Source organism: Adiantum capillus-veneris, chromosome 2 (genome assembly GCF_014529385.1).
Source record: "Adiantum capillus-veneris isolate H3 chromosome 2, ASM1452938v2, whole genome shotgun sequence".
NCBI classification, from domain to species: Eukaryota; Viridiplantae; Streptophyta; class Polypodiopsida; order Polypodiales; family Pteridaceae; genus Adiantum; species Adiantum capillus-veneris.
Genome location: NC_140932.1, coordinates 108520089 through 108545189, shown reverse-complemented (window position 1 = coordinate 108545189; position 25101 = coordinate 108520089). Strand labels below are relative to the sequence as shown.

The window sequence follows — 25101 nt, the reverse complement described above, 5'->3', positions numbered from 1 at the left end:
GCAACAAACTGGTCAAAAGATTTCCAACACTTACTGTTTCCATCCCAGAAGTGGATCAACTACTAGAGTCATTTATTGTTCATCCTTCTTGCAATTTCTCTCCAATAAGGGTTCATAATTACACCAACAGCTTTAGACAACCAAGGAGATCAATGCAAGATGGAGGTCTGGAAGTATCTAGTTAATTCACCCCATTCCAATACTCATGTTGCTGAATTGCACTTTCGCACCATCTCTCCCATGATGCCACCCAATCTTAGGCTAGACCACCTCGGGGCTAATAGTTTGTCGTGCACCTCAATCCCTTTCCATTGACCCCCTTTAGAGCAAAGTTTTGCCTTGTCTATCATATCCTTGGTAATGATAGCCCAAGATTGGTCTTGTTTGTGATTTAGACCACAAATTTGGCACACAGGCCTCAACATGAACAACAGGGTTAACAATTCCGAGGCCACCTTGGACCATTCGTCGAGCGATAACTTCCCATTTTGCCCATTGCCATGGCGACAAGGCTTTAGTGTAAAGCCCTTGGTGGGACTGCCTGGAATGAGCCTCCCAACCTCCCTTTAAATAGCCCCTTGGCCCTCATTCCCTATCCACACTCGCAGTCGGCCCCTTGGGCTTGGTCCTTGACCACCAGGCTATGCCCTTGGCATGACATTACTCCCCCTTGGAGAAGCGTTTTCGTCCTCAAAAACAAGAGTGATGATACACTAATGTTTTCCACAGTGGCATCCTTCAAGGATCCAGCTGTTTGCTTGACCAGAACACGGTTCAGTAGGAGGTTCAATGAAACCTAGAGTAACATCTTGATTTTCCACATTGTTGTCCACTTGCAACCATCTTGTGTTACCGGTTCATATCCAATCATAGTGTGTAGACTCCATTTAGAATACACATGAGCATGCTAAATGAGTTAGCACAACAAAGATGTACCCGAAAGAGTACCTTTTTTCACTTTCCATGAAAATAACTTGCTGACACAACTCATCAGCCAAGTTTAAGTCCTTGACTTGTTCTCAAAGTTCATCTGCAAACAACCCCACCATAGCTAGTCTTCAAGGTTGAGAACCTGACTTATGCATGAAGAGACTAAACCTAGTCACAAACATGCTTTAACTTATGTAAGCAAATTCCAACTAGAGCAATAAATGCTTACTAATTGGATTGCTTGGTGCTAACGTACGCACTTTGCATATCCTTTAGTACAAGATTACACTTTGTAATCTGCCTATCCCCTTGGATAACAGACATTACTGAGGTGTTGGTTCCCACGGTTTACATACAGTCTTCCTAGATGACTGGTAAACAGGGATCACAATAGTGTACAACATTGCGGAGGAATCATCAATGTCTTGAATAACCATCGTGGTCAACTTGAAATATCCACATATACCCAAACCAAGCCATGACCTCTATTGGTGATTGGTAGATCCAAACATAATCTCATAGAGATACTGCATATAGAATGCAAAAATGCTTCATAGCACAAATGTGATGAATATGCATGCCGCTTCAAATCAGCCTTTGCTAAACACTAGGGCCCATAACACCTAGTTTAGCAAAAAAAAAAGATCAAAACCTGTATATCCATGATCATCCTTGCCAATAGTGATGGCGAATGTGATGCTCCTAGCACACATTAAGGAGGAATGTAAATGGTTATGAAAAGAAACTAAATACTTTCTGTTGCAATCATTTGCAAGCCTTGCTAAAACATTTGAACCATAATAGAAGGTGACATTAATCACTTCTAGGTACAAACAATGAAACCTTTTCATTAACAACTCATAGCCTTGCTATATGTATAAACAACCATCCGTTAATGTTGTTTAGCAGCATTTGTACGTTTAACAAGTCAGTCTGAGAATTTGACAATTTTTAGCCAGTGAAATTGTTCTTGATACGACGTGCTGAAAACGGTCTAATAACCAGATTTGACCAGCATCGAAGGACTTTGTTGCAACACATAATTGAAATAGCACGCGCCAGTGTCAGTCTCAAAGACTCATATTCTCCACATGTGGAATATGTCTCAAGGAAGGATGCTGGAAAAAAAGAACATCCTTCAAATACAAGATGTACTTGGGTGTGGAGGTAACTGAAACACGCCGTGAGAGAGACCCTCATTATCCATGCTCCACACTGGCTAAACCGAACTCCTGGAGTTCCTAGACCATGGTGTATCCTATGTGACAGCATGTGCCAAAACAAACCCTGCAAGTGGGTCTATATCTGCGAAATGTAGAAATTTATTGTGGACACTACAACCCAAATTTCTTGGCTCTTACGTGACCTTGTCAGGGCGCTGAAGAGCAAGAATGGATGAAAACATAAAATTTTATTCATCCAATCTTGAAAAAAGTCAAGCAAAAAATATGCAAAAATGGAAATAAACCAAATCATATGCGTACCTAGAGGTTAAACACAGTGTTCACTTACCTGTAGTCAAAGGCACTTGCCCAAATTTTCCGCCTGCAAAGGCCTGAGAGCTCTAACTGAAAATTAGTGATGTGCAAGTAGTATTGTACATGTAACCTTGGGTGTTGCCTTTGCAATCCAGACCCCTTGGTTAAACTTTGCAGGAAAACTGCTCTACTAGCAGCCGGCCCTTGGCCTATGTTCGTGATCCCCCTTGGGTTTGCCTGTGGCATTACATTCCTTTGGTATAGTTTTCCACTACCCCTTGGCAGCCTGTGGACTTCTTTCCTTGAAAATGCAAGTGTGAAGGTTCCAAGAATTGACCATCAACCCTTACTAAATGATTTCATAATCACAAGATGGGTCTTACCCCAAAACTGTACTCATATAGGCACTCTTAGTACGTGCTAATAGGAGCTCCACTGAAATTGGAGTCGTATTCACAACTAGATCTTTTTCACACCCAAAAATCTATAATCTTGGGTTTTTGTGAATAGTCGTGCTGTTTAGAATGGTGGCTTCATCCATACACCTTGGAAGAGATAAGCCCTTACGAGTTTAAGACGTTCAAAAACTCAACTTGACTTTCACACTTAGTGTGGAGTGCTAAATTAATGCCCAAAAAATCACTAATGGCAAGACTCTTGCTTGTCCATTACAATCGATGGGTACTTAACTGGATAGAACTATTCGATCTTGAAATCAATCACTGATGGACTATAAACAGATGGCTCTTAGCCATGCCAAAATAGGTGGTAATTGATGGCTCTTAGCCCTTCATGTTGACGTATTGACATAGAAATAGTTCAATAAAATCATGCCTAGGTTACCTTTCCCGAAGAGAAGTTGGGAAGAGAGAGAGAATGTTGGGCTGAGAAAAACACCTTATTCGAATGTGGTGTATGCCCCGTACATATGATCTTGTGCAAACCATGTATGTGTCGTAGCTTAGCCTATAAGCGTACAACTACACGTCCTCATAGAGAGAGGCTTAGCTTATCCTATAAGTGTATAAATGTGTACTTTGACCACGTACCCACGTGGAGAGAGATACCATCAGTCACATCTTGACCCACTTACCTTGTATGTGATCGTGAATGTATCAGGGTAACTTTAAATATGGCACTTTGCCTGTGAATAACTTAAAAAATATGTAAGATAGCAGTTACTTACCTTGTCCTTGACAAAGTATTAGCGTTAGAGCGGAAGCGTATACATTGATGGAGTGTCATACGTCCAACGGACTAGTACGTCGTGCATACATAGCAAAAATGGAATAATAAGCCCGTGGCTTCAGTGACAATCTCAACCTTGTGAGCCGTTGGTATACATGCCGTGCACGATTACACTGGCATTGATACATCACAGTGCACCGTTGCGTACTATGAGCTTATATCCACATAGTGACATAGTTGTGTGCCATTATCATTGATTTGAAATCAGTCACCTTGGCACATAAGAAAAGTCGTACTTCACATGAAGACAAGCAAAGCACTTTGCTTTATACAGTGGCTTCTTATGGAGTCGGCCCAAGCACTTTGCTTTGCACAACAGAGAGATCCCTATATCGCATAGAAGTTTCCAAAGTTTGGAATATCATATTAGCATATGAACTTGGGAAAACTTTGCAATAGGTATGAATTCTTTTTCACTAAAGGTCAGAATGAACTAAGCCACACGGGCATTGCAGGGACATCCGACAGCTCTAAAGTGACCAACATACATGGCTATGAGCCAACTTCAAGCAAATGCTACTCGTCTCTGAGGAAAAACAAGGTTAGACAATTTTAATTTCTTGTTTTTCTGTCTTTAATTTTTCATTTGGAAAAAAATTCTCGCATGTGCAAAGCAAAGTGCTTTGTCAGACATAGAACGAAGCAAGGCTTCTATTCCGTGCCAAAGTAATATCCATTAACTTGGGATCAAGGATAATGGCACACTGGTTTAGTAAATGGACAATAAGAGGATATAAGCTCACAATTATGGTTGGCAATGACCAACTGTGATGTATCCATGCCAATACAAATTGTGCAAGGCACGTATACCATCGGCTCAAACTGATGAGACCGTCACTAAAGCCAATGGCTTATCACACTATTTTTCTAATATGCATGCATGACATACCAATATTGTGGACTCATTAAACTAAATCATGGTTTATGCTTCCACTATAACATCAACTACTTTGTTCAAGAAGAATTGAGGCTGGTAGATTGGCTTGTGATCGTTCTATATGTATACAACAGCGGACACTTTACATCATTGGCTCTATGTGTTGGGGTATAAAGCCCAATGTGGTTGCCCAGGTAAATGGGCGGGTCACCAGGTATGTACACATATTCTTTTGTTAAAACCTAATAAGAACTCACTATGCTCTACACATTACAATAGAGCGAGTTCACCATATCGTCGTGCTCTTCTTCTCGCACTCTCTCTCGTGTCGCACTTCCGCTCGTACTCCTTCAACTGGTATCAGAGCTCAGATCGAGGCTCGGGGCAGCATTTTGCAGGTAGCCAGAGTCACCTGCTCAGATTGGAGTGAGATTCGACAGGCGAAGACACGGCCCCAAATCCTGTGGGAAATATCGAAGAGCTCGGTGTTCTCAGAATTTCATTCTGAGGTCATCTCGGCCACCGTTCGGCTTCGACAAAGCTCTGCGCAGGCCATTTTCGACTACGTGGTCTTGGCGGGTGCAAATCCGACTCTGCAAATTTGGGGTTTCGGCCTACGACTGCAAGTCCTGAGGATATCTGCACTTCCAGAGTGCTGATTTGTGGCTGTCTACACAACGAAGGACAGCTCACAATTCTTGGAGGCATGTCACATATGACACGGGTGCACCTACACACAGACTGTAGGCGACATCCACTAGTTCATCAGGTAGCTTGTGTTTGCTGCTTGATATTCCAGATTTCATCCTGACATTGCCGCAGCGGTTACAGCATACAGTGGGAAATTTGTGGATGTATGACTTTGTGGAAAGTCTATGTACAGTCAGATTTACTGTAGCCTTTGTTGAGGGTCGAGTGAGGTTTTATTGAACTGGGGGATTCTCGAATGTTGAGATCCTTTCGGTGATACATGTCTTGGAGCGATCCCTCGAGCACCCTTAGATAGGCAGCTAGGATGTATTGACTATGAGTTAGACAGTTGGGATTGCATCTTTGCTTTACTTCCGTTGAGGCATTGTCGTAGTCTATGCTTACAGGACAGTGACAGGACAGTGAGAGACAGTACAGGTGTAGGACAGGTTTACCCACAGCTTACGGTGTTAGAGAGACAGTGGTTTTTTGAGCTGTTTTTGAGTACACCAGAGCCATTTTACAAAGGAGACTCTGCCAAAATTTCTGCAGAATCTGAAGCTTTCTTGGTTCATTTGACAGGTTGATATTGGTTCAGAGGTCAGTTTACAGGGGAAACTCTGCCGAATTTTTCCCAAGAAAGTAAACTACTGTGAAGCGTAGTTATGGCTGGATCACAGGACATTGCTCTTTACAATATCAAGAAGCTGGATGGAACCAATTTCCCATTGTGGAAGAAGCAGATTTGGCACGTGTTGGTACAAAAGAAGCAGATAAAACCTATAAAACTCAAGGGGATAAAACCAGAAGATATGGACGAAGATGAATGGAGCGAAATGGACGAATTGGCACTTTCTACCATTATGTTGACTTTGGCAGAAAGCGTTTACTTCAATGTAGCAGATGAGATGTCGGCTTATGAAGCATGGACAAAGCTGAGTGATCTTTATGAGAAGCAGAGTGCAGCTTCACAGGTATATTGGCTTAAGAAGCTTGTTGACTTGAAGATGAAAGATGGGACACCTATGTCCAATCATCTGAATGAATTCAACTCCATCTACAGTCAATTGTCAGCTCAAGGTGTCAAGTTTGATGAGCCTGTTAGAGCTATGTTCCTGGATCACATTGCCAGAAAGTTGGGACACTTTTCGCACAGCTTTGAGGAATTTTGCACCTCCATATGGTTTGAACATAGCAGGTGTAGAAGGCAGTCTGCTTACTGAAGAAACCAACAAAAAGACAATGGACAAAGGCAAAGGAACAGCCTTAGTTGTCAGGGGAAGGACCAAAGAAAATTACAAAGGTGGAAAGAGGAATCAGTCTCGTAGCAAGTCCCGCAGTGCTAAAGGCAAGAGTGACATAGAATGCTACCATTGTGGCAAGAAGGGTCACATGAAAAAAGACTGCAGAGAATGGAAAGCAGAAAAAGGCAAAGAGAAAGCTAAAGACCATGGTGAGAAGAACAAGTCCTCAGTGAAGATTCAAGAAATAAATGTGACAAACACTGTTGCACAGGATGACAGTCTAGTGTCAGGAGACATCTACTTCTTGAAGAATACAATGGACTCATCTCTTCTTACAGCATCTGATGGAAATGCATTGAGTGACTGGATTATAGACTCAGGGGCATCACTTCATGTGTCTCCAAACAAGGAGTGGTTTACCTCTTATGTGACCACTAAAGATCATGTTCGGCTAGGCAATGGGCAGACATGTGAGATCTTAGGTGTTGGAGATGTTCAATTGAAGTTTCAGAATGGATCTTCTTTCACGCTGAATAATGTGAGACGTGTTCCCGCAATTACAAAGAGCTTGATCAGCATAGGTTTACTTGATGATGCTGGCTATGTCACCACTTTTGGACAGAACATGTGGAAGATATCCAAGGGTTCTATGACAGTAGCACATGGAGTAAAGTCTGGAGGACTTTACATGATTTATGTATCAAATGTCTCTAAAAATGTAATCAATGTCACCGAGTAGCCGAATGTTTCTTTGTGGCATAGCCGGTTAGGACATATGTCCAAGAAGGGAATGGAAATCTTGTCTCGTTCTGGTTATTTGCCTGGCTTTTCATTTAATAATTTTGAATTTTGTGAACATTGTCTGTATGGTAAGCAAACACAACAGCCACATAAGCATAGAAGCAGTAGAAGAGATACACAGTTGGCACTTGTTCATAGTGATTTGTGTGGACCTATGCCTAATCTATCTCTAGGGGGAGCTTCTTACTTTATGACATTAATAGATGATTACTCGAGGAAAGTATGGGTTTACTTTTATGAGTCAAAAGGTATAAAACGTGAACTTACTGCTCCTTACAATCCTCCTCAAAATGGTGTTGCTGAGAGGATGAATAGGACCATACAAGAGAAGGTCAGAAGTATGTTGTCTAATGCACAACTGCCAAATGGGTTTTGGGCTGAAGCTGTATCAACAGTTGTTCATCTTATAAATAGATCTCCTAGCAAGGTTTTGCAGAAGGATTCAGTGGTGGCAGAGATGGTTTGGTCAGGCAAAATGCCCTCATACAAGCATCTCAGAGTCTTTGGCTGTGAGGCATATACTCATGTTCCAAAGGAATTTAGGAACAAACTTGAGCCAAAGAGTAGACAGTGCATCTTTCTAGGCTATGGTAATTCTGGTGAGATGGGGTACAGACTTTGGAATCCCGAATCCAGAAAGGTTATCCACAGCAATGATGTTCACTTTAATGAAGCCATATATCATTCTAAACCAGAGAGGGTTGAGGAGATTAGAAGAGTTGTCTTCCAAGAAGATGGACTTGCACATGCAAGACAAAATGTCAGGGCTCAAGAGGAGCAAGGACAGGATAGAGTGGAACCACAGGTTGTGGCTGAGCCTCAGCCACCTATTTTGCGTAAATCGGGACGGATATCACGACCTCCTGATCGTTTTGTTCCATCTATGAACTATGTAATGTTGACAGATTGCAATGAGCCTTCATGTTACAAGGAAGCAGTGCAAATGAAGGACTTCGGGAGTTGGCAATTGGCCATGCAGTCAGAGATGACAGCTCTGCATAAAAACCAGACATGGAAGCTAGTTAAATTACCACAAGGCAAAAAGGCTCTACCTTGTAAATGGGTTTAGAGGTATAAGATCACCGCTCATGACAGTCAGCCAAAGTACAAAGCAAGGCTTGTTGCCAAGGGCATTAAGCAAGAACAAGGCATTGACTTTGATGAAGTCTTCTCTCCGGTGGTCAAGATGACTACATTGAGATGCTTTCTTGCATTGGTTGCCCTATTAGATTTGGTGTTGCACCAAATGGATGTCAAGACAACGTTCTTGCATGGTGATTTAGATGTGGAAATTTACATGCAACAGCCAGAAGGGTTTGTTGAGAAAGGCAAGGAAGATTTGGTATGTCAGTTGTTAAAGAGTCTTTATGGCTTAAAACAATCACCGAGGGCATGGTACCATAAGTTCCACAAGTTCATGCTTTCTCAAGGCTACAAATGTAGTGAGTTCGATCACTGTCTATATACAAAGAAGGCTAAGGATGGCAGTTGGTTGATCCTTATTTTGTATGTGGATGACATGTTGATTGCTGGCAAGCACTTGGAAGAAATTTCAGCTTTGAAGTCAAAGATGGCAAAATCGTTTGACATGAAAGACATGGGTGAGGCAAGTCATATACTTGGTATGTGCATTGAGAGAGATAGATCAAAGAAGTTGATTCAGTTATCTCAAACAGAGTATATTGACAAGGTTTTGCAACGTTTCAATATGGAGAAGGGAAAGGCATTGAGTGTTCCATTGCCACCATATGTGAAACTTAGCAAACAAGATTGTCTTGTGTCTGAGGAACAACAGGCTGAAATGGATAAGATTCCATATGCGTCTGCAGTGGGTAGTTTGATGTATGCAATGATTGCTACTCACCCAGACATTGCATTTGCAGAGGGAGTAGTAAGTCAATACATGTCAAACCTAGGCAAGAAACATTGGGAGGCAGTGAAAGGAATATTGAGATACCTGAAAGCTACAAAGAGTATGCGTATATGCTATGGGAGTCAGGAGCTAAGTGTAAAGGGTTTTACAGACTCTGATTATGCAGGTGACTTAGACAACCGAAGGTCTACGTCAGGGTATGTCTTTACATTGGCTGGTGGAGCAGTATCATGGAGTTCTAGATTACAAGATTGTGTTACTCAGTCTACTACAGAGGCTGAATATGTTGCAGCATCAGAGGCATGCAAAGAATCAATTTGGCTTAATCTACTAGTAACAGAATTGGGAATCAAAGAAGAGATGCCTGTGTTATATTGTGATAGTCAAAGTGCTATACAATTGGCTCGCAATCCAGTTTATCACTCAAAGACAAAGCATGTGGATGTGCAGTATCATTTCATCAGGGAAATGCTCGAGGATAAGCAACTTCAGCTTGTCAAAGTTCACACCACAGAAAATCCTGCTGATCTACTTACAAAAGGACTTCCCTCAGAGAGCTTTGCACATTTTCGCAAGCAGTTAGGTGTAGGGTAGTACATCACTTCTCTACATCTCTTGTATATTAGCTTGTATAGTAGCTTCTCTCACACTTAAAGTACCACATTGGACTTTAAGTGGGAGGTTGTTGGGGTATAAAGCCCAATGTGGTCGCCCAGGTAAATGGGAGGGCCCCCAGGTATGTACACATATTCTTTTGTTAAAACCTAATAAGAACTCACTATACTCTACACATTACAGTAGAGCGAGTTCACCATATCGTCGTGCTCTTCTTCTCGCACTCTCTCTCGCGTCGCACTTCCGCTCGTACTCCTTCACTATGCACAAGGTGCATCCAATATTGTGGCTCTATGCACAAGGTGCAACCAATATCAATGAATTTTTTGTGGGTAGCAAGTAGGCATAGCCTAGCTATCAAGCACTCAATTCAAGAGATGACATGAATACACTAAGAGAGCCTCAAAGTAGGTGATCCCTTATTTGAACTTCTTTTGGATGTTGATCTTTCATTCATGGAGAGATATGATTATTTCAAACTCTAGTTGTGAATATGATTCCAAGTGGAGAAGATCTGCTGTTTAAAATATAGCACTGATTGTGGCTATAGGAGTACGTGGTATTTCCAAGGTATGACCCAACTAATACCAAATCACTCCCTTGGTGTTTAGGGTCACATTTTGAGCTCCTCACACGTGTACTTTCAAGGAAAGAAGTTGCAAATTGCCAAGGGATATTAGATAGGTTCCACTTCAGAATCTAATCCCAATTGTTAGTAGACATGGTATAATGTGTTGGTCACCATTGATTGCTAGTTTGAGCAATTTTTATGCAAAAATTAACCAAGGGGTTAGACATTGCAAAAGATAACCATGAGGTCTGGATTGACAAAGCAACGCCCAGGGTTATTGATTCAATATTGCTTGTTTTTTCACTAATCTCCCATTTAGTGTTTCATAGGTCCAAAATGTACTAGGCCTTTTTAGGCAGGATTTTTGGTCATGTGTCCTTGATTGTAGGTAAGTGAACGCTATGTTCAACCTCTAGGTACTCACATGATTTGGTTTTATTTTTTAATACGCTTTCATTGACTTTTTTAAGTAGGATGTATAAAGCTTGAATTCTTTCCTCCATTTTTCTCTTTAGGGACATGACAAGGTCATGTAAGAGCAAAGAATTCTGTAATGTCCCACATACCTTTCTATATTATGCAGCTATGGACCTACATGGTAGGGGTTTCGTTTGGCACATGTTGTCACAAGCAAAGCAGCATGGTCTAGGAACTCAAGGAGATCAATTTAGCCAGTGTGGAGCACGGTTGATGAGGGTCCCTTGCACTCATGCCAATGAGTGTTTACAACTACCTCCACACACAAGTATATCTTGTACTTGATGGATGTCATAACTTTCGTCATTATATGAGACATATTCCACATGTGGAGAATATGAGTCTTTGGGATTGACACTGGAGACTGTTTACTTACCTATGTGTCGTGAGATAGAGTCCCTAAGTGCTGGTCAAAAATCCATGTATTACACCATTTTTTAGCACGTAGTATCAAGAACAATTTCAATGGCCAGAAATTGTTGGGTACTTAGAATGACTTGTTAAGGTTATAAGTGCTATGTATATAGCAAGGTTATGTATTAGTAACGAAAATGTTTCATTATTTGTACCTAAATGTGATTCATGTTTCACATTTTATTATGGTTCAAACGTTTTAGCAAGGCTTGCAAGTGATTGCACTAATTTCTTCTCAGAACTATTTACCCTCCACTTTCATGTGTGCTATGAGCATCACATTTGTCATACGTATCAAGGCAATTATAATCATCAAAATGCAAGTTTGGATTAGGTTTTTGCTAAAGGCGTGCACATTAGGTGTTATAGATCCTAATGTTTAGCAAAAGCCGATTTGCAGTGGCATGCAAAATCATGAATTGATAGCTTATGAAGCATTTTGCACTTTATGTACAGTATCTCTATGAGTTTAGCTGTGGGTTTACCAATCACCAATAGAGGTCATGGCTCGGTTAGTGTTGGTATATCAGTGATTAAACTTTGTATAATTAACCAAGTTGGTTCCTAACATTGTTGATTACTAATCAATGTTGCACGAAATTGTGACCCACATTTACCAATCATTTTTGGAGACTGTCTGTAAACAATTGGGAAACGCAACTCAGTACTGTCAGTAGAGGTGGCTAGGCAGTTTACAAGTGTTAATATTGTTCTAAAGGATATGCTATGAGCGTACATTAGCAACAAGCAATCCAATTAGAAAGATTATCTCTCTAGTTGGATTTTTCTTACCATGAGACAAAGCATGTTGAGATTAAGTTTAGTCACTTCATGTGTAAATCAGGTTCTCAACCTTGATCGGCAATTATGGTGGGGTTATCTACCGATAAAGAATGAGAACAAGTCATGACTTATCCTTTGCTGATGAGTTATGTCAGCCAGTTACTTTCATGTAAAGTGAGAAGAGGTATTCTTTTAGGCACTTCTTAGTTGTGATAACTCGTTTAATATACTCAAGTGAGTTCTAAATGCAATCTATACGCTTTGTTGGTTGTGGGCCGACACAAGACGGTTACAAAGGGATAACAATGTGGAAAATCAAGATGCTCTTCTTGATTTCATTGAATCTCATACTGAATCGTGTTTTAGTCAAATGGATAGCTAGATCCATGAAGGATGCCACTGTGAAAAACGTTAGTGTTCTTATAAAGATGTCACCTTTGTTTTTGACTCGTTTTCAAGGACAAAAATGCTTCTCCAAGGGGGGAGTAATGTCAGGCCAAGGGCCAACCTAGGGGGTCACAGACATAGGCCAAGGGCTTGGACTACTTCAATGCGAACTGCAGATCCTAAAGAGGGCTAAAGCTAGGAGCAAGGGCCTATATATAGGGTGGTACCTAGGGAGGATCACCATGACAGTCCCATGGGTCTCACATGAACGTTAAACTCTTTCAATGTTTTCCAAACATCTTTAATTTAGATTAACCTAAATCTAGGTGTTTTTCAAGCATTTACGACCTAAAAAAACTATAATTCTTAGGTGCACCATCCTATAAACCATCTTCATTATGTCCCTTTGAGGAACTTGGGGGATTTTCTCTCTATACATAAGGACATGCCACCTGCGTCGGAGTCTTGAAATCTCGTGTTTATGATTAGTATATGTCAATTATAACCCCCCTTCTTACAATTATAAGGTATGCAGTGGAGAAAATTAACATAATTCTATCTTACATATAAGGTTTTGTATAGTTGTTTGAAAACACAATATGGCTAAATATGTTGTGTAGAAAAAATCTCTTACATGCTTTTTTAGCTTTGGTTTATATCAATATATTGTAATGGGATTCTCCTCATTTCTAAACCTCAACAAACAACCCTAACACCATAAGAAATACCAAAAATCAAGAAGTACTCATTAGGTTATCCTCTATGGAAACATGAGACTACCTATAAAATTGAAGTGATTTAAGTGAAAAGGGTCTATGTCTTGTAATATCAAAAACTTAATTTCAATTTCCGTCATATGGGAATTACAACAATTATGCTAGCAATGTTTGCATATGATGTATCTATCAAACTCTTTATCTAAAAATATAGAAATGGACATATATGTTATTGATAAAATTTATAAAAAAGACTGAATGTTCCTCTCCTTTGAATACATCTCTATCTTTTACTTTTCCCCTTCTCCCCTCCCCATTTTAGTGAGACTTTTATCCTATCCCCCTTCTTATAAGTTTAAAAGGATAAATTATTGAGAACTTACCCCTAACTTATACACTTATTTAGCTTTGTGAAAAACCTCCTTCCCCTGCCTTTACGTGGCACGATACGTTTTCCATGGTCAATCACCTAGGTTGAGGAAGATCTTTTGAAATGGCCAACCCTGGAAGATATTAAGTCGTAACCCCATATCTATATAACCATCAATTCGATTATTGCTGAGTTGTAACAATAAGTTTTATCACCATCATCACTATTGTATAGCTGGAATTGAAGCACACACTTGTACATGGGCTCCAGTCTTTGGTGTTCACAATAGCTAATAGTAGTTGAAATCACCTTAATCTTATCAAAGCTATGTTACTACCTCACCCCAACTAAAAGTCAACATGTTCAAGTTTTTCATGCCCAACATAATGTAATTGTGACTCTAGAAACTCATAATTGCACTCAACAGAGCTTATTCTTGAGGGAGAAACTCAAACCTTTACAAAGATGCTCCAAATGTTCCACTTTGGAGGCACTATAAAGGAGAGCCTCCAAAAACATAATGACAAAGTGAGTAGGATATGGACACAAGATGTTATACATATGCATCATGAATTTTTGAGATATTGGTTAGTGCAAAAGGCACATTCAAAACTTGTAATATCCAAAGCATGTTTAAGATATTGTCTTAAGTTCATCACATACTTGATCTACATGTGATGGTGCATTGAGCTCAAATCAAAGGTAGGAAGATAATGTAAATCTCATAATATTGTGACATATGGTTTAAACTGCAATAGTCTTTGCCTATAACCATCCTTTTTCAGTGCCAATGAAGTTAGTGATGCCCATGGAGAAGTGGTAGACTTACTATAGGCTAATAAAGACACACTAGAATTAGGTTGCTAATTGACATCCACCTCCTCACGTTCTTTAATTAGAAATAAGCTAGTAGGCATTACTAATAGGGAGTTTCCTTGTATAATATCGTTGCCATGTTGTAGCACATGCTCAGGGACAACCCAACTGGTAAGTCCTGAGAAAAATAATATTTCTGTCCAGGTTCTCCAAGTTGAGAATGATAGCTTGATAGTTAAGTATCATACTATACATCCAAAAATATTTGATCTTTCCTAGTTGTGGTCCAGGATGTTCTTAACACTAGTTAATTGGTACCAAAACAGGACACATAACTGTCCTTTTTTTACAAATTTAAATGAAATGCTATTTGCATTAGACAGTTTATTTAAGAAAATCCTCTTGATATTCTTAAATATGTTAGCTAGAGAGTCTTTTAAAAATATGACATTGCATGTTAGAATCTACCATGATCAAGAACTATACTCATCAAGTTGACTCTCGTAACACTGCGATTGATGGTTTTAAGAAATCAACTTTATAAGCTCAAGAAAAAATGAAGCGACCTTGTAGAAAATTTTAGGTGTCTTTTCCACAATTTTGCTATAGATAATTGAAAGTTACATGTGCAAAAAATTGACTTGGGAGTATGTAAAATAATGGAAAGTTTTATGTGTTTGATATAGCTATTTCAAGCATATTGTCGTACACAAAGAAAAATATGTTTTTGATGTATTTGTGAGTTTTAGAAAGTGATTCATTGCTTACCCTTTCCATCTAGGGCTCAAGGTGGCAAATACAAGGGCTTTGGTATGCAACAATTGTTGGATTATTTTAAATATTCAAAACAGCATAAGAGAGAGATTTGATATTTTTATTCTTGAGACATAAGCATTCAAAACCTCAAATAATATCAAACTTTCGATGTAGATCAACTAAATGTATCAAAGTACATGGTACATACACAATTGGGGTGCCCAAAACCTCGGTTTTAATGTTATTATGGAGAACTCAAGATTTTTAAGAGTTTTTCCAACGATAAAATATTCAAGATAGAGTTCAAGCAACAAGATTTAATTGAGTTAGGGAGCCCAAAAAATACGTAGTTTCTTGGTTTCAGCATATAAAGTCATTTGTAGTTGTCAAACTGCACTAGAATAGCCCCAATTCCATGAGGGGAGCTTTGGAAGACCAAAATTATGCTCTAATTCAGCATGTGCTCAAGTATGAAATTATGTCTATAACTAGCGTGTGACTTAGAAACTTATCTTTAAAGTGCATTCCATCGTTTTGTAACACTAAGTACTAACACTTGGCTTTTATAAATATAAAAAGGGCCATCTCTACAAAAGATATAAGAATTTTATGATTTTTTTGGCAAAACAGCTTGAAACTTTACTAAAATTTATGACTTAGAACTTACTAGAATTCTATCCATACGGATTGTATTTTGACATGGAGAAAAATCGAGTGTTTTCTTTCCCTCATGACCAACCTATGGTAGAAGCAAGGTATACAAAACTTCTTTCTAGCTTGACAAATAAATTGCCAAAACTTGGAAGGAAAATAGGACACTTTAGTGTCTCAGGACACTTAAGTGTCCAATTACAGAACTAGTGTTAAGAAAAAATTCTTTCCAAAATAGTGTCTCAAATGCCACCACAAAGTAGTCTTGGCTTCAAGTTTATTCACAACTTTTCGGTTTTGCCATTGAGACTTGCCTCTATCACTAATACCTCATTCACGCTATGATACAACCTATGCAATATCTGTCCACTTGTGGAGAAAATTGTTTTTCTTGCGTTCCTCTTTTTCATTGTGAAACACAAACTGCTTAATTTTCTTTAGCAAGGGAGTGGATCTATTTTCTTGATCTTAGTTTTTTTGGTAGTGTAAACCCCCATGAGAGGAGACTTGTGGAGTCTCTCTCAAAGTCTAGCCGTACTACTTGTAATCAAGTGATGTATCAACTACATGACTAAATTTTTGGTATGTGTAAAATTAGCAATCATGTAAATAAAGTTGTCTCCGAGCAAGTGTATAGGTGCAAAAAGGAGTTAGTAGTCATGCATGGTCACTAATCCATTATCATTGAGATCTCTATAGGATTGGGTCCATGCGCATCATCTCTTATATCATGCATTTGTGTATCGGGATCCATAGGAAAGTCATGAGAGATATTGTCTTCAAGCAAGTGTGTAGGTGCAAAAAGCAGTTAGTAGGCATGCATGGTCACTAATCCATTATCATTGAGATCTCTATAGTATTGGGTACATGTGTATCATCTCTTATATAATGCATTTGTGTATCAAAATCCATAGGAAAGTCATGAAAGATATTGGGCACATACCAAGGCACATGCATAGTATTGTGTAGATTGCGTCATGCATCTGTCTATTGTGATCCATAGCCAAATCATGCTCATGATCGAGTTTTCTCAAAATCAATTTGATGATCTATGGAGAAACCGTATTGTGGGCCTAGGTGAATCAAAAATTTGAATTTTCTCTACAAAAAAAGAGAAGTCTTAGCAAAACGCACTTGCAATTGGAGCATGTAATCCATGCATGAAATGCTAGATAATGATAACATTGCTCAAAAATTTCCAATTGGTGCAAAATGTGATGACAAGCGCTTGCATGCGAGCCGTGATCTTCCTAGAAATTGAAAAGCTGACATTGATCCTTGATGTCAAGGTCCAAACTTGCAATTGAATGCAAGCTTGTAGGTACAAAAACTTTGTAACCTTGTTCAAATCAACCATGTCAAAACCAAGATAATCATCAAAAGTTTCTAATGTGATATGTTGCAAACCAGGAGCGTCGAGACATATATGTTGAACTTTTTGCAATATCCTAAATTCTTGCCGAATGCCCTAATTGTTGAAGGTGATCATAATTGGGAATTAATTGCATTAATGTGTAGGGCTCATTGAGAGGATCAACTTTAAACTTCTATAATTTAATTAGTTTTTAATTGTTTGAGAGATTTTAGAAAACACAAGAAAGCGCCAAAAAAAGTTTGTTTTATGCTTTTTAGTGACCACATTCAGCCATGAAAATTTGAAAATGATTTGTGATGTGTTTGTATGCCCATGCTTATTCCTCATGCACTTTTTGTGAAACGCCAATCCTTATTGAACATGCGGTAACATTGATTAAACCTATTAAAAGAGTCAAATGTCCTTCTACCTTGCTTCTTTCATCCTCTGCTATCATATGCGTGCGCGCACGCGTGTGTGTGTGTCTACATATATATTGTGTGTGTGTGTGATATATATATATATATATCTATATATATATATAGACACACACACACACACACACACACACGTATATCATATATATATATATATATATATATATATATATATATATATATATATATATATATATATATATATATATATATATATATATATATATATATATATATATATATATATATATATATATATATAGACACACACACACACACACACGCATATGATAGCAGAGGATGAAAGAAGCAAGGTAGAAGGACATTTGACTCTTTTAATAGGTTTAATCAATGTTGCCATGTGTTCAATAAGGATTGGCGTTTCATATGCGTGTGTGCGTGTGTGTAAAAATTGGTTGGTTCTTCGGCATCTTCTTTGTCTACTTCTCTCTTTATCATCTTCTTCTTCATATACAAAATGGTGTTTTGATTTCATGTTGCAAGTTTGTAGTAGAATTATGATTGATTTGCTTGTCAAAGAAGTAAAAATTTGATTACAATATCATGGATTGGCATCACATGCCAAACAATGATTCACTCATATAGACTTGCACGAAAGTGAAATGAACTAGAGCACATTTTCACAATGGGATAATGCACGAGACACAAGAGAGATAGAGTCTCTCTCAAAGATTATTGACACCCAATAAATAAATAAATAAATATATGTATGAGTGTGTAATTGGTTGGTTCTTCGGCATCTTCTTCGTCTACTTCTCTCTTTATCATCTTCTTCTTCATATGCAAAATGGTGTTTTGATTTCATGTTGCAAGTTTGTAGTAGAATTACGATTGATTTGCTTGTCAAAGAAGTAAAAATTTAATACCAATATCATGGATTGGCATCACATGCCAAACAATGAATCACTCAGATAGACTTGCACGAAAGTGAAAATGAACTAGAGCACATTTTCATAATGGGATAATGCACAAGACACAAGAGAGATAGAGTCTCTCTCAAAGATTATTGACACCCAAATAGATGGTCCTAGTGGTATTTCTTGATTACATTTTTATAAAACTGTGCGTATGATCGCTTTATGAGCTCACTCACACAGTCTGTATATTACAATTGGCACCCTGGCCACTTTTTTATAGCTTATGGAAGCCCAAAAACAAATCAATGTTGTTATAAATTGTGCTTTAAAAAGAAACTTGGATAAAAGCAATTCACATGGGTATTACCAGTAAAAGAAACTAGTGTGGTTTCCATGTCATCAAGACCATACCGTGACACAACAATACCTTGCCATACCATCAATTGGTACAAGTACCACTTCACTAGTTCACGTTCTCTCTTTATTCTTCTTTGTACAACAACAATGTTGTTCTTAGATTTTAAATCATCTTACGATGGTGGTCAATTTTTTTTTTTAAATAATAACTTATCCCCACTACATTGGCTACCACCTCTTTTTTCAAACCCTTTTACTAAAGGATTTACTTACCAATGAGCTATACATTGTGGGATCTAGCATGGCGGCTAAAGACAGAAAAATAGAAGAGAGTACAATGCAAGGTGGACGACGACCCAATATTTTTCCAAATCTTGATCGCATACAATTGATTTAGGGCTACTAATTAGGTATAAGGACAAATGCAATTGGAGACCCTATATCTCGCCCCATGTATGACATCAAAACTAGACAAGGACAAGGTTTTTTAATCTTTCCACCAATGCACTTCCTCAGTGGAGTTTAGGTGGAGATCTAGACATATATATAATGAGGGGTAGGCTCTAGGTGCTAGCTACTATTGGATGAGACATACTTGTTTAAATGGTCACACTTATGAGCACCTAACACCCAAAGTCCATGGGAGGCATATGTAATATTGAACCGTATTCGGCAAGGACTACTCCAAGAATATTTTGACCAATTTGCGATTTTTCTTCCCCCAAATTAGGAAGCTAGTCAGGGTCCAATACCATATGCCTTGCGCTATTGCCAACAAATCTTTCTTGCCTAACCCCAATGGTTAAGCCCTCAATGCTCACCTTTCAACTATATACAACTACACGATAGATCTCAACTAACTTGGGCCACCAATGTATGGGGCTTACACGTGACTCAACTAACTTGGGCCACCAATGTATGGGGCTTACACATGACTCTCGTCATAGAGGGAGCCTTACAACTTGAGCATCATGGATTATCAATGAAGGTGCCTTTGAAAATCTCATGTGAATCGGTTTTCTGCTCACATGCTATATGCACCTTTGACCCCCCTTTGATAGGAATTTTAACCATTTAATTAACAACAATTTACTTATGTTTTGCTAGTCTAATGATTGATTAAGGTTGCAATACTAGAAAACACCAAGGGACAAATTTTCCTTAAAATGGATATGGTTGAAACTTAAGATTAGCTAGGAATATCTTGGATACCATGGTTGCATCCATTCGCATACCTATCCCTTCGTTTGCATACTGTAGGTAGCATATGTACCTTACATATTTTGATTGATAGGTTCCTCTCACACAACATTGTTTAAAATTAGAAAAGATGTGGCTGTAGAGCCATACTTTACACTTTCAAGTTCTTCTCATAGTTTAATATCGTCATTGTAGCTTCACTCGAGATATCTTTTCAATCAAAATGTAGAAGTTTAATAATTTTGTGTATTTTTTTCAATATATTGAGTACCTTATGTACCTTATTTGAGGGTGACGAACAATATGCGTATCACATCGATACCTAATGCATGATACCCAACATAGCTAACTACTTTGTTGAATACTACTTTGCATAGTAATGAACGAACAAACTAAGGTGAGTGGGCCAATCTAATGGCACCAAAGTTGAGGTGGAGGACTTTTTCACCTCTAAGAAGCTGTAGGTTTTTGCGTATCACACCAATACCTAATGCATGGTACCTAACATGGCTAACTACCTTGTTGGATACTAATTGGCATAGTAATGGTTGAACAAACTAAGGTGAGTGGGCCAATCTAATGGCACCAGACTTCAAGTGGAGCACTTTTTCACCTTTAAATAAACTGTAAGTTTTTGCGCGTATAGTGATTGAGAGGAAAAGCTTGTACATCACGTGCTACATCTTAATTTCCATTCTAGCAGGAAAAAAAAGTACTATATCTTAAGACCAATACTGCAGCAAAATCGAACATTTATACCGATGGCTGTTAATTGACATGATAGCAACATGTTGGTTTCGTGCAATGAGATGAATGCTATATGCTACATTATTGGGATATGGATTGGGTGGAATTGGGGGCCACCATTCTACTGCTTCCCTTACCTTACTTCTTGTGTTGGATATTTAGTCCACCTTGAGTCTTGGGAAGCGCATCGTTGCAAAAGGTCTTGATAGGTGTACGCACCCTGAACACTTTTGTGCACCTACTTAACCATGGCACTTGCAACCTTGGGCTCATGGCACCCCTTTGATTAGGGGAAGAAGATGGTAGGGCTTTTGAGTGAGGACTTCAAAAGGTGCATGCTTCCGAGGTAATGTGCCACAAAAAAATCATTTTCCTTTTCATACGTAACTTTTTTTTTGGTGAGTTTTTCTCGGATGATATATACCTAATAAGAAAAAGCAATATGATGCCAATGGAAGTTTGGTGTATTGGTTCAATGTGTGTGTGTGCGCACGTGCACGCGCGTGTGTGTGTTGGTGGTCTAGTTTAGTATAGTGGTTCGGTGTGTGCACATTATGGTCCAAAAACAGAAAGAAGAAAAGCGTGATGGTTATTTTGGTGTAGGTCCTGGGTGTTCTTCCATTGCATATGGAGCCACGAAAGAGATTGGCCCCTTCAAAGTCTTGCCAAATGCAAGTGGCCTCTCTAGAAGTACTCACGCTTGGAACAAAGGTTTGAAGTTCTCTCTTATTGCCAGTTGAAAATATTCTACTCTTTCTCAATCTCTGGATGGGTTTCTACTTTTCTGTATTCTGCAGTTGCCAACCTGCTCTTCTTGGAGTCTCCCGCGGGTGTTGGTTTCTCATACACCAACACCTCTTCCGACCTCAAAACCTCAGGCGACAAGCGGACTGGTAACTGCCTAAACTAAGCTGATTTTGTGTGTGTGTGTGTGTGTGTGTGTGTGAGAGAGAGAGAGAGAGAGAGAGATAGAGAGAAGAGAGAGAAGAAGAAGAAGAACACCGCCAGAAGTGGGGAACCTTTGGCAGATTTGTGTAGGCTTCCTCAGCCAGTTTGAGCTTCCTTACCATTTTCATGATCGACTATATCTTATTATTTGATGTATCCTGTGGTTGTATGGGTATTCTTTCTGATGATGTCATGGTATATCTTTCAGGTTTTTCCCATATTTCTCGTATATTGACCTACAGTCCCAGAGAGAGAGAGAGAGAGAGAGAGAGAGAGGAAACTGAAACGCATAGGTCACCTAACTAAGGTAAATAATGCAATAACACCACATTTGAATGGAAACAATAAATTTGAAAATAACACTTATAGTGAAGGCACGCTAAGGTGTGCAGTTCCAACACAATTATCTGTTATTCACAAAATAAACCTGACAGTAGCTAAAAACCCACGGTGTGTATTTGCAACCAAAAGCTTGTGCAAAAATATATTGGCTTCTCAGAATAAGGCAGCGGAAGGTGCGTTGAAGACACGGACTGGCCTTTAATACGGTGGACACCTCGACTCTAATCTGGCTTGACTCCAATGAGATCCTTTGAACTCGAGAACTCTTGCAATGCCACATACATATACAAGGCAACTGAGGAGAAGAGGGGTCACTGAGGTAGAGAGAGAGAGAGAGAGAGAGAGAGAGAGAGAGAGAGAGCTTTATTAATGTCTTCTAGAGGTCGAAGTGGGCCTATGAGACTAAACCATATACATTTTATCCTTTGGATATCCAAAAAAGGATGAAAGTGTTGAAAATAAAAAATGATACAAACTGCTAGAGGTGGCTACGATAATCTCATTAGAGGTTGGGTGAGTACATGTGCATGTATCAGGAGGGGATGAAGCTCTACCTCTAGTGGTTGTGAAACTATATGCTAAGGGAGTACGACCATGATATGCAAAACTAGCTCCTTCCGGTAGCAAACTGCGGGTGTAGGATATCTATGTATAGGTGGATAAGGCAAGAAAAGCCCTCGTACTATGCTTGTTGTATCTTTCTTTGTCTGGCGTGTTCATGCTGTTTCTGAATCTGGTGAATTTCTCTCTGGTGTGCTCGTTGAGCACGATATCCCACCGCTATAGGCCGTCACCTCGATCGGACCTCATCTACTTGCTGTAGAGTGACTCCCCTCGATGCGGTACTGACAAGTGGTAGTATTACTCGATGGAAAAAGTTTGTAAGCTGAGACTGTCTATCTCCACCAAGTGACTGTAGTTGCATATCTCTATGTCGAATCGCAAGGAGGAAGCGTCCCAACTGTCTGTAATCTTTAGAGTCCATGAGCTCTCTCGAATGTGGGTTATGTAAATAAGGCAGTGTAGTGATTTCGCATGTCTTGGTAAGCTCAGTAGTGCTCCTTGCTCTCTATCCTTGTTGTGCAAACTCTACAGGTCGCTGCTCTTTGGGAGTGTGAGATGCTCGCCCTCTCTTAATTTTTAATCTATGTGACGAAACTCGGAGCTGCCCTATGGCTACTCTGGCATTTCTCTAGTTCTTGATCTGTTGCACATATATGGGACATGTCGACATCCATGTATCTAGGCCTTCGAATGAAGCCGTCCTCCAGATGGTCATGAAATGATCCTTGTAGTACAACATCTTCAATGGAAGAGGCTATCTCAGCGTGATCCATGTCTCCTTGATATGTAATTGCCAAAGTTCTTGTCTGAGGACTCGATTCCCCTCCTCATGGGAGAGGCGGATGAGTGGTTAGTCTGGGTCGTACGGAAAGGGTGGTAGTTGCTCTATGTCCAAGCCGTGCGTGCTAAACCACTGTCATCTGTGCATACCATGATCGACTTTCTCTAGTCTGTACCAGCTATCGGGATGCCTCAAGTGCTCGGCATTGGGGGGTGTTGTACTCTTTGGATAGCGGTTGTACCCTGGATAAAACATATTGTAATATTTTTAGCTAAGGCTACAGATGAATGAAAATGATTTTTTGCACACAGAACAAATTTATGAATTTATTGGTACCAATTAATAATTTAAATAAATGGGTAAAATTTTCCGCTGCAATGTGCCATCTGGAAATTTATCGGTGTGTGTCCGGATAATATGATGAGTAGAACAATAGCCGGATGCAGTGTAGAACAAATAAGAACAAGCACATGAATAAGATGGTGTCCTCAGTTGGCTCAGAAAAGTCACGGTTTAATATTTTTATAGTGGCCGCCCAGGTAAGGGGCCGGGCGGACACAATGTAAATACGTCCCATTGGACTCATACAGACTGAGTCGAGAGAGGCATGGAAACAATAGAGTTAACTATGCTCCAAATTGATTAGAAACTTTTGTTTTTACGCTCGTTTTTAAGTTTAAGGTTTAAAACCTATAAAACCGAGTGGTCAGGCCAATCTAAACTTGGTCAAATTTAATAACATAAAAATAAGATAAAAATTTCAGCAAGTAGCGTGAGATTTAGAAAGAGACTAGTGTGGGAATTTTTACGTGTCTCCTCCCTCTCTCATGAGTGCCATGTACCAAGAGAAACTCCTACGCTTTGTTTAGAAGGCTCTTGCCTTGGCAAGCGCGCATAAAACCCCGAGAACTGTACATGGTCATCCAAGAAGCCCAACTAGTGGGGCATCACCATACATGCAAAGGGGAGAGAGATGCATGAGAGGCTAGAGCAAATCATCCCGCTACATGAGACAAGGGAGAAGGCAAGCTTTCCATTAAAGCCATGATCATCTACACCCGACACACTGTAGTCACTTATGAACAATAATTACTAATTAGCCCCCTCTTGGAATGAGACGTTTGGAACGTGTTGGCTTGTAGGTTGCTCTCCTACTGCCATGTGTCCACTTTACTTCTTTTGGTTTAATTTCCTAGTACCCACCAACTTAAAGTCCTACCTAGGGGCCTAAATGACTTTAATCGAGCCTAGCCACCCTATTACTACTCGGGTTTTAGTGCCAATCGGCCCAACCATCTCTGGCGATCTAGCCTTCACTGCAGCGAGTGAAACTCTTGGCTATCAGCCGTTTCACACTGGCCATACAATGTCTGGGAAACCGGCCCGTAGAGCGGTAGACTTTAGCTTTCACCCGAAATCTTTACTTGATAAACTTTACTTGAACTTCACGACTTAGAGAAACTTCACGAATAAACCTCTTATTGGAATTAACACTTCGAATAAAGCACGGCTTGGCAACTAGAGTGCTTCCAAGCAGACAGCGACACCTTGTAGGCCACAAAGACTGGCGCCCCTTTCAATATTTCTTTATTCTTATATCTTGGCGGAAAACGTGCAAGTTCCTACGAGCTGAAAATGGCCTACTCTAACCCGATTTTTGCAATATAACCTCAGTAGGAGGCTTCGTAGACAAATTCCCCGTGCAAAGGGTGACTTTCCCAAGGCATTCGAGCACTTTTCAAACCTGGCGAGAATCTGCAGCACATTGAATTCTCTGTTTTGTGCCTCGAAAATGC

General features: G+C 39.5%; 1 protein-coding gene across 4 annotated transcripts in view; it reads left to right on the top strand.

Annotated features, from left to right (window-relative positions):
• Nucleotides 1–25101, top strand: part of LOC147463362 (serine carboxypeptidase 24-like) — a 70641-nt gene that overhangs the window by 3880 nt on the left and 41660 nt on the right. For 3 of the 4 annotated variants that reach the window (XM_086488389.1, XM_086488371.1, XM_086488362.1), the window contains exons 2-3: nucleotides 21274–21381; nucleotides 21468–21563. The exons of the other annotated variant lie outside the window; for it this stretch is intronic. In XM_086488389.1, the coding sequence (XP_086344515.1) occupies nucleotides 21274–21381; nucleotides 21468–21563 (204 nt within the window). The remainder of the gene's footprint in view (nucleotides 1–21273; nucleotides 21382–21467; nucleotides 21564–25101) is intronic. 4 annotated transcript variants of the gene reach the window in all.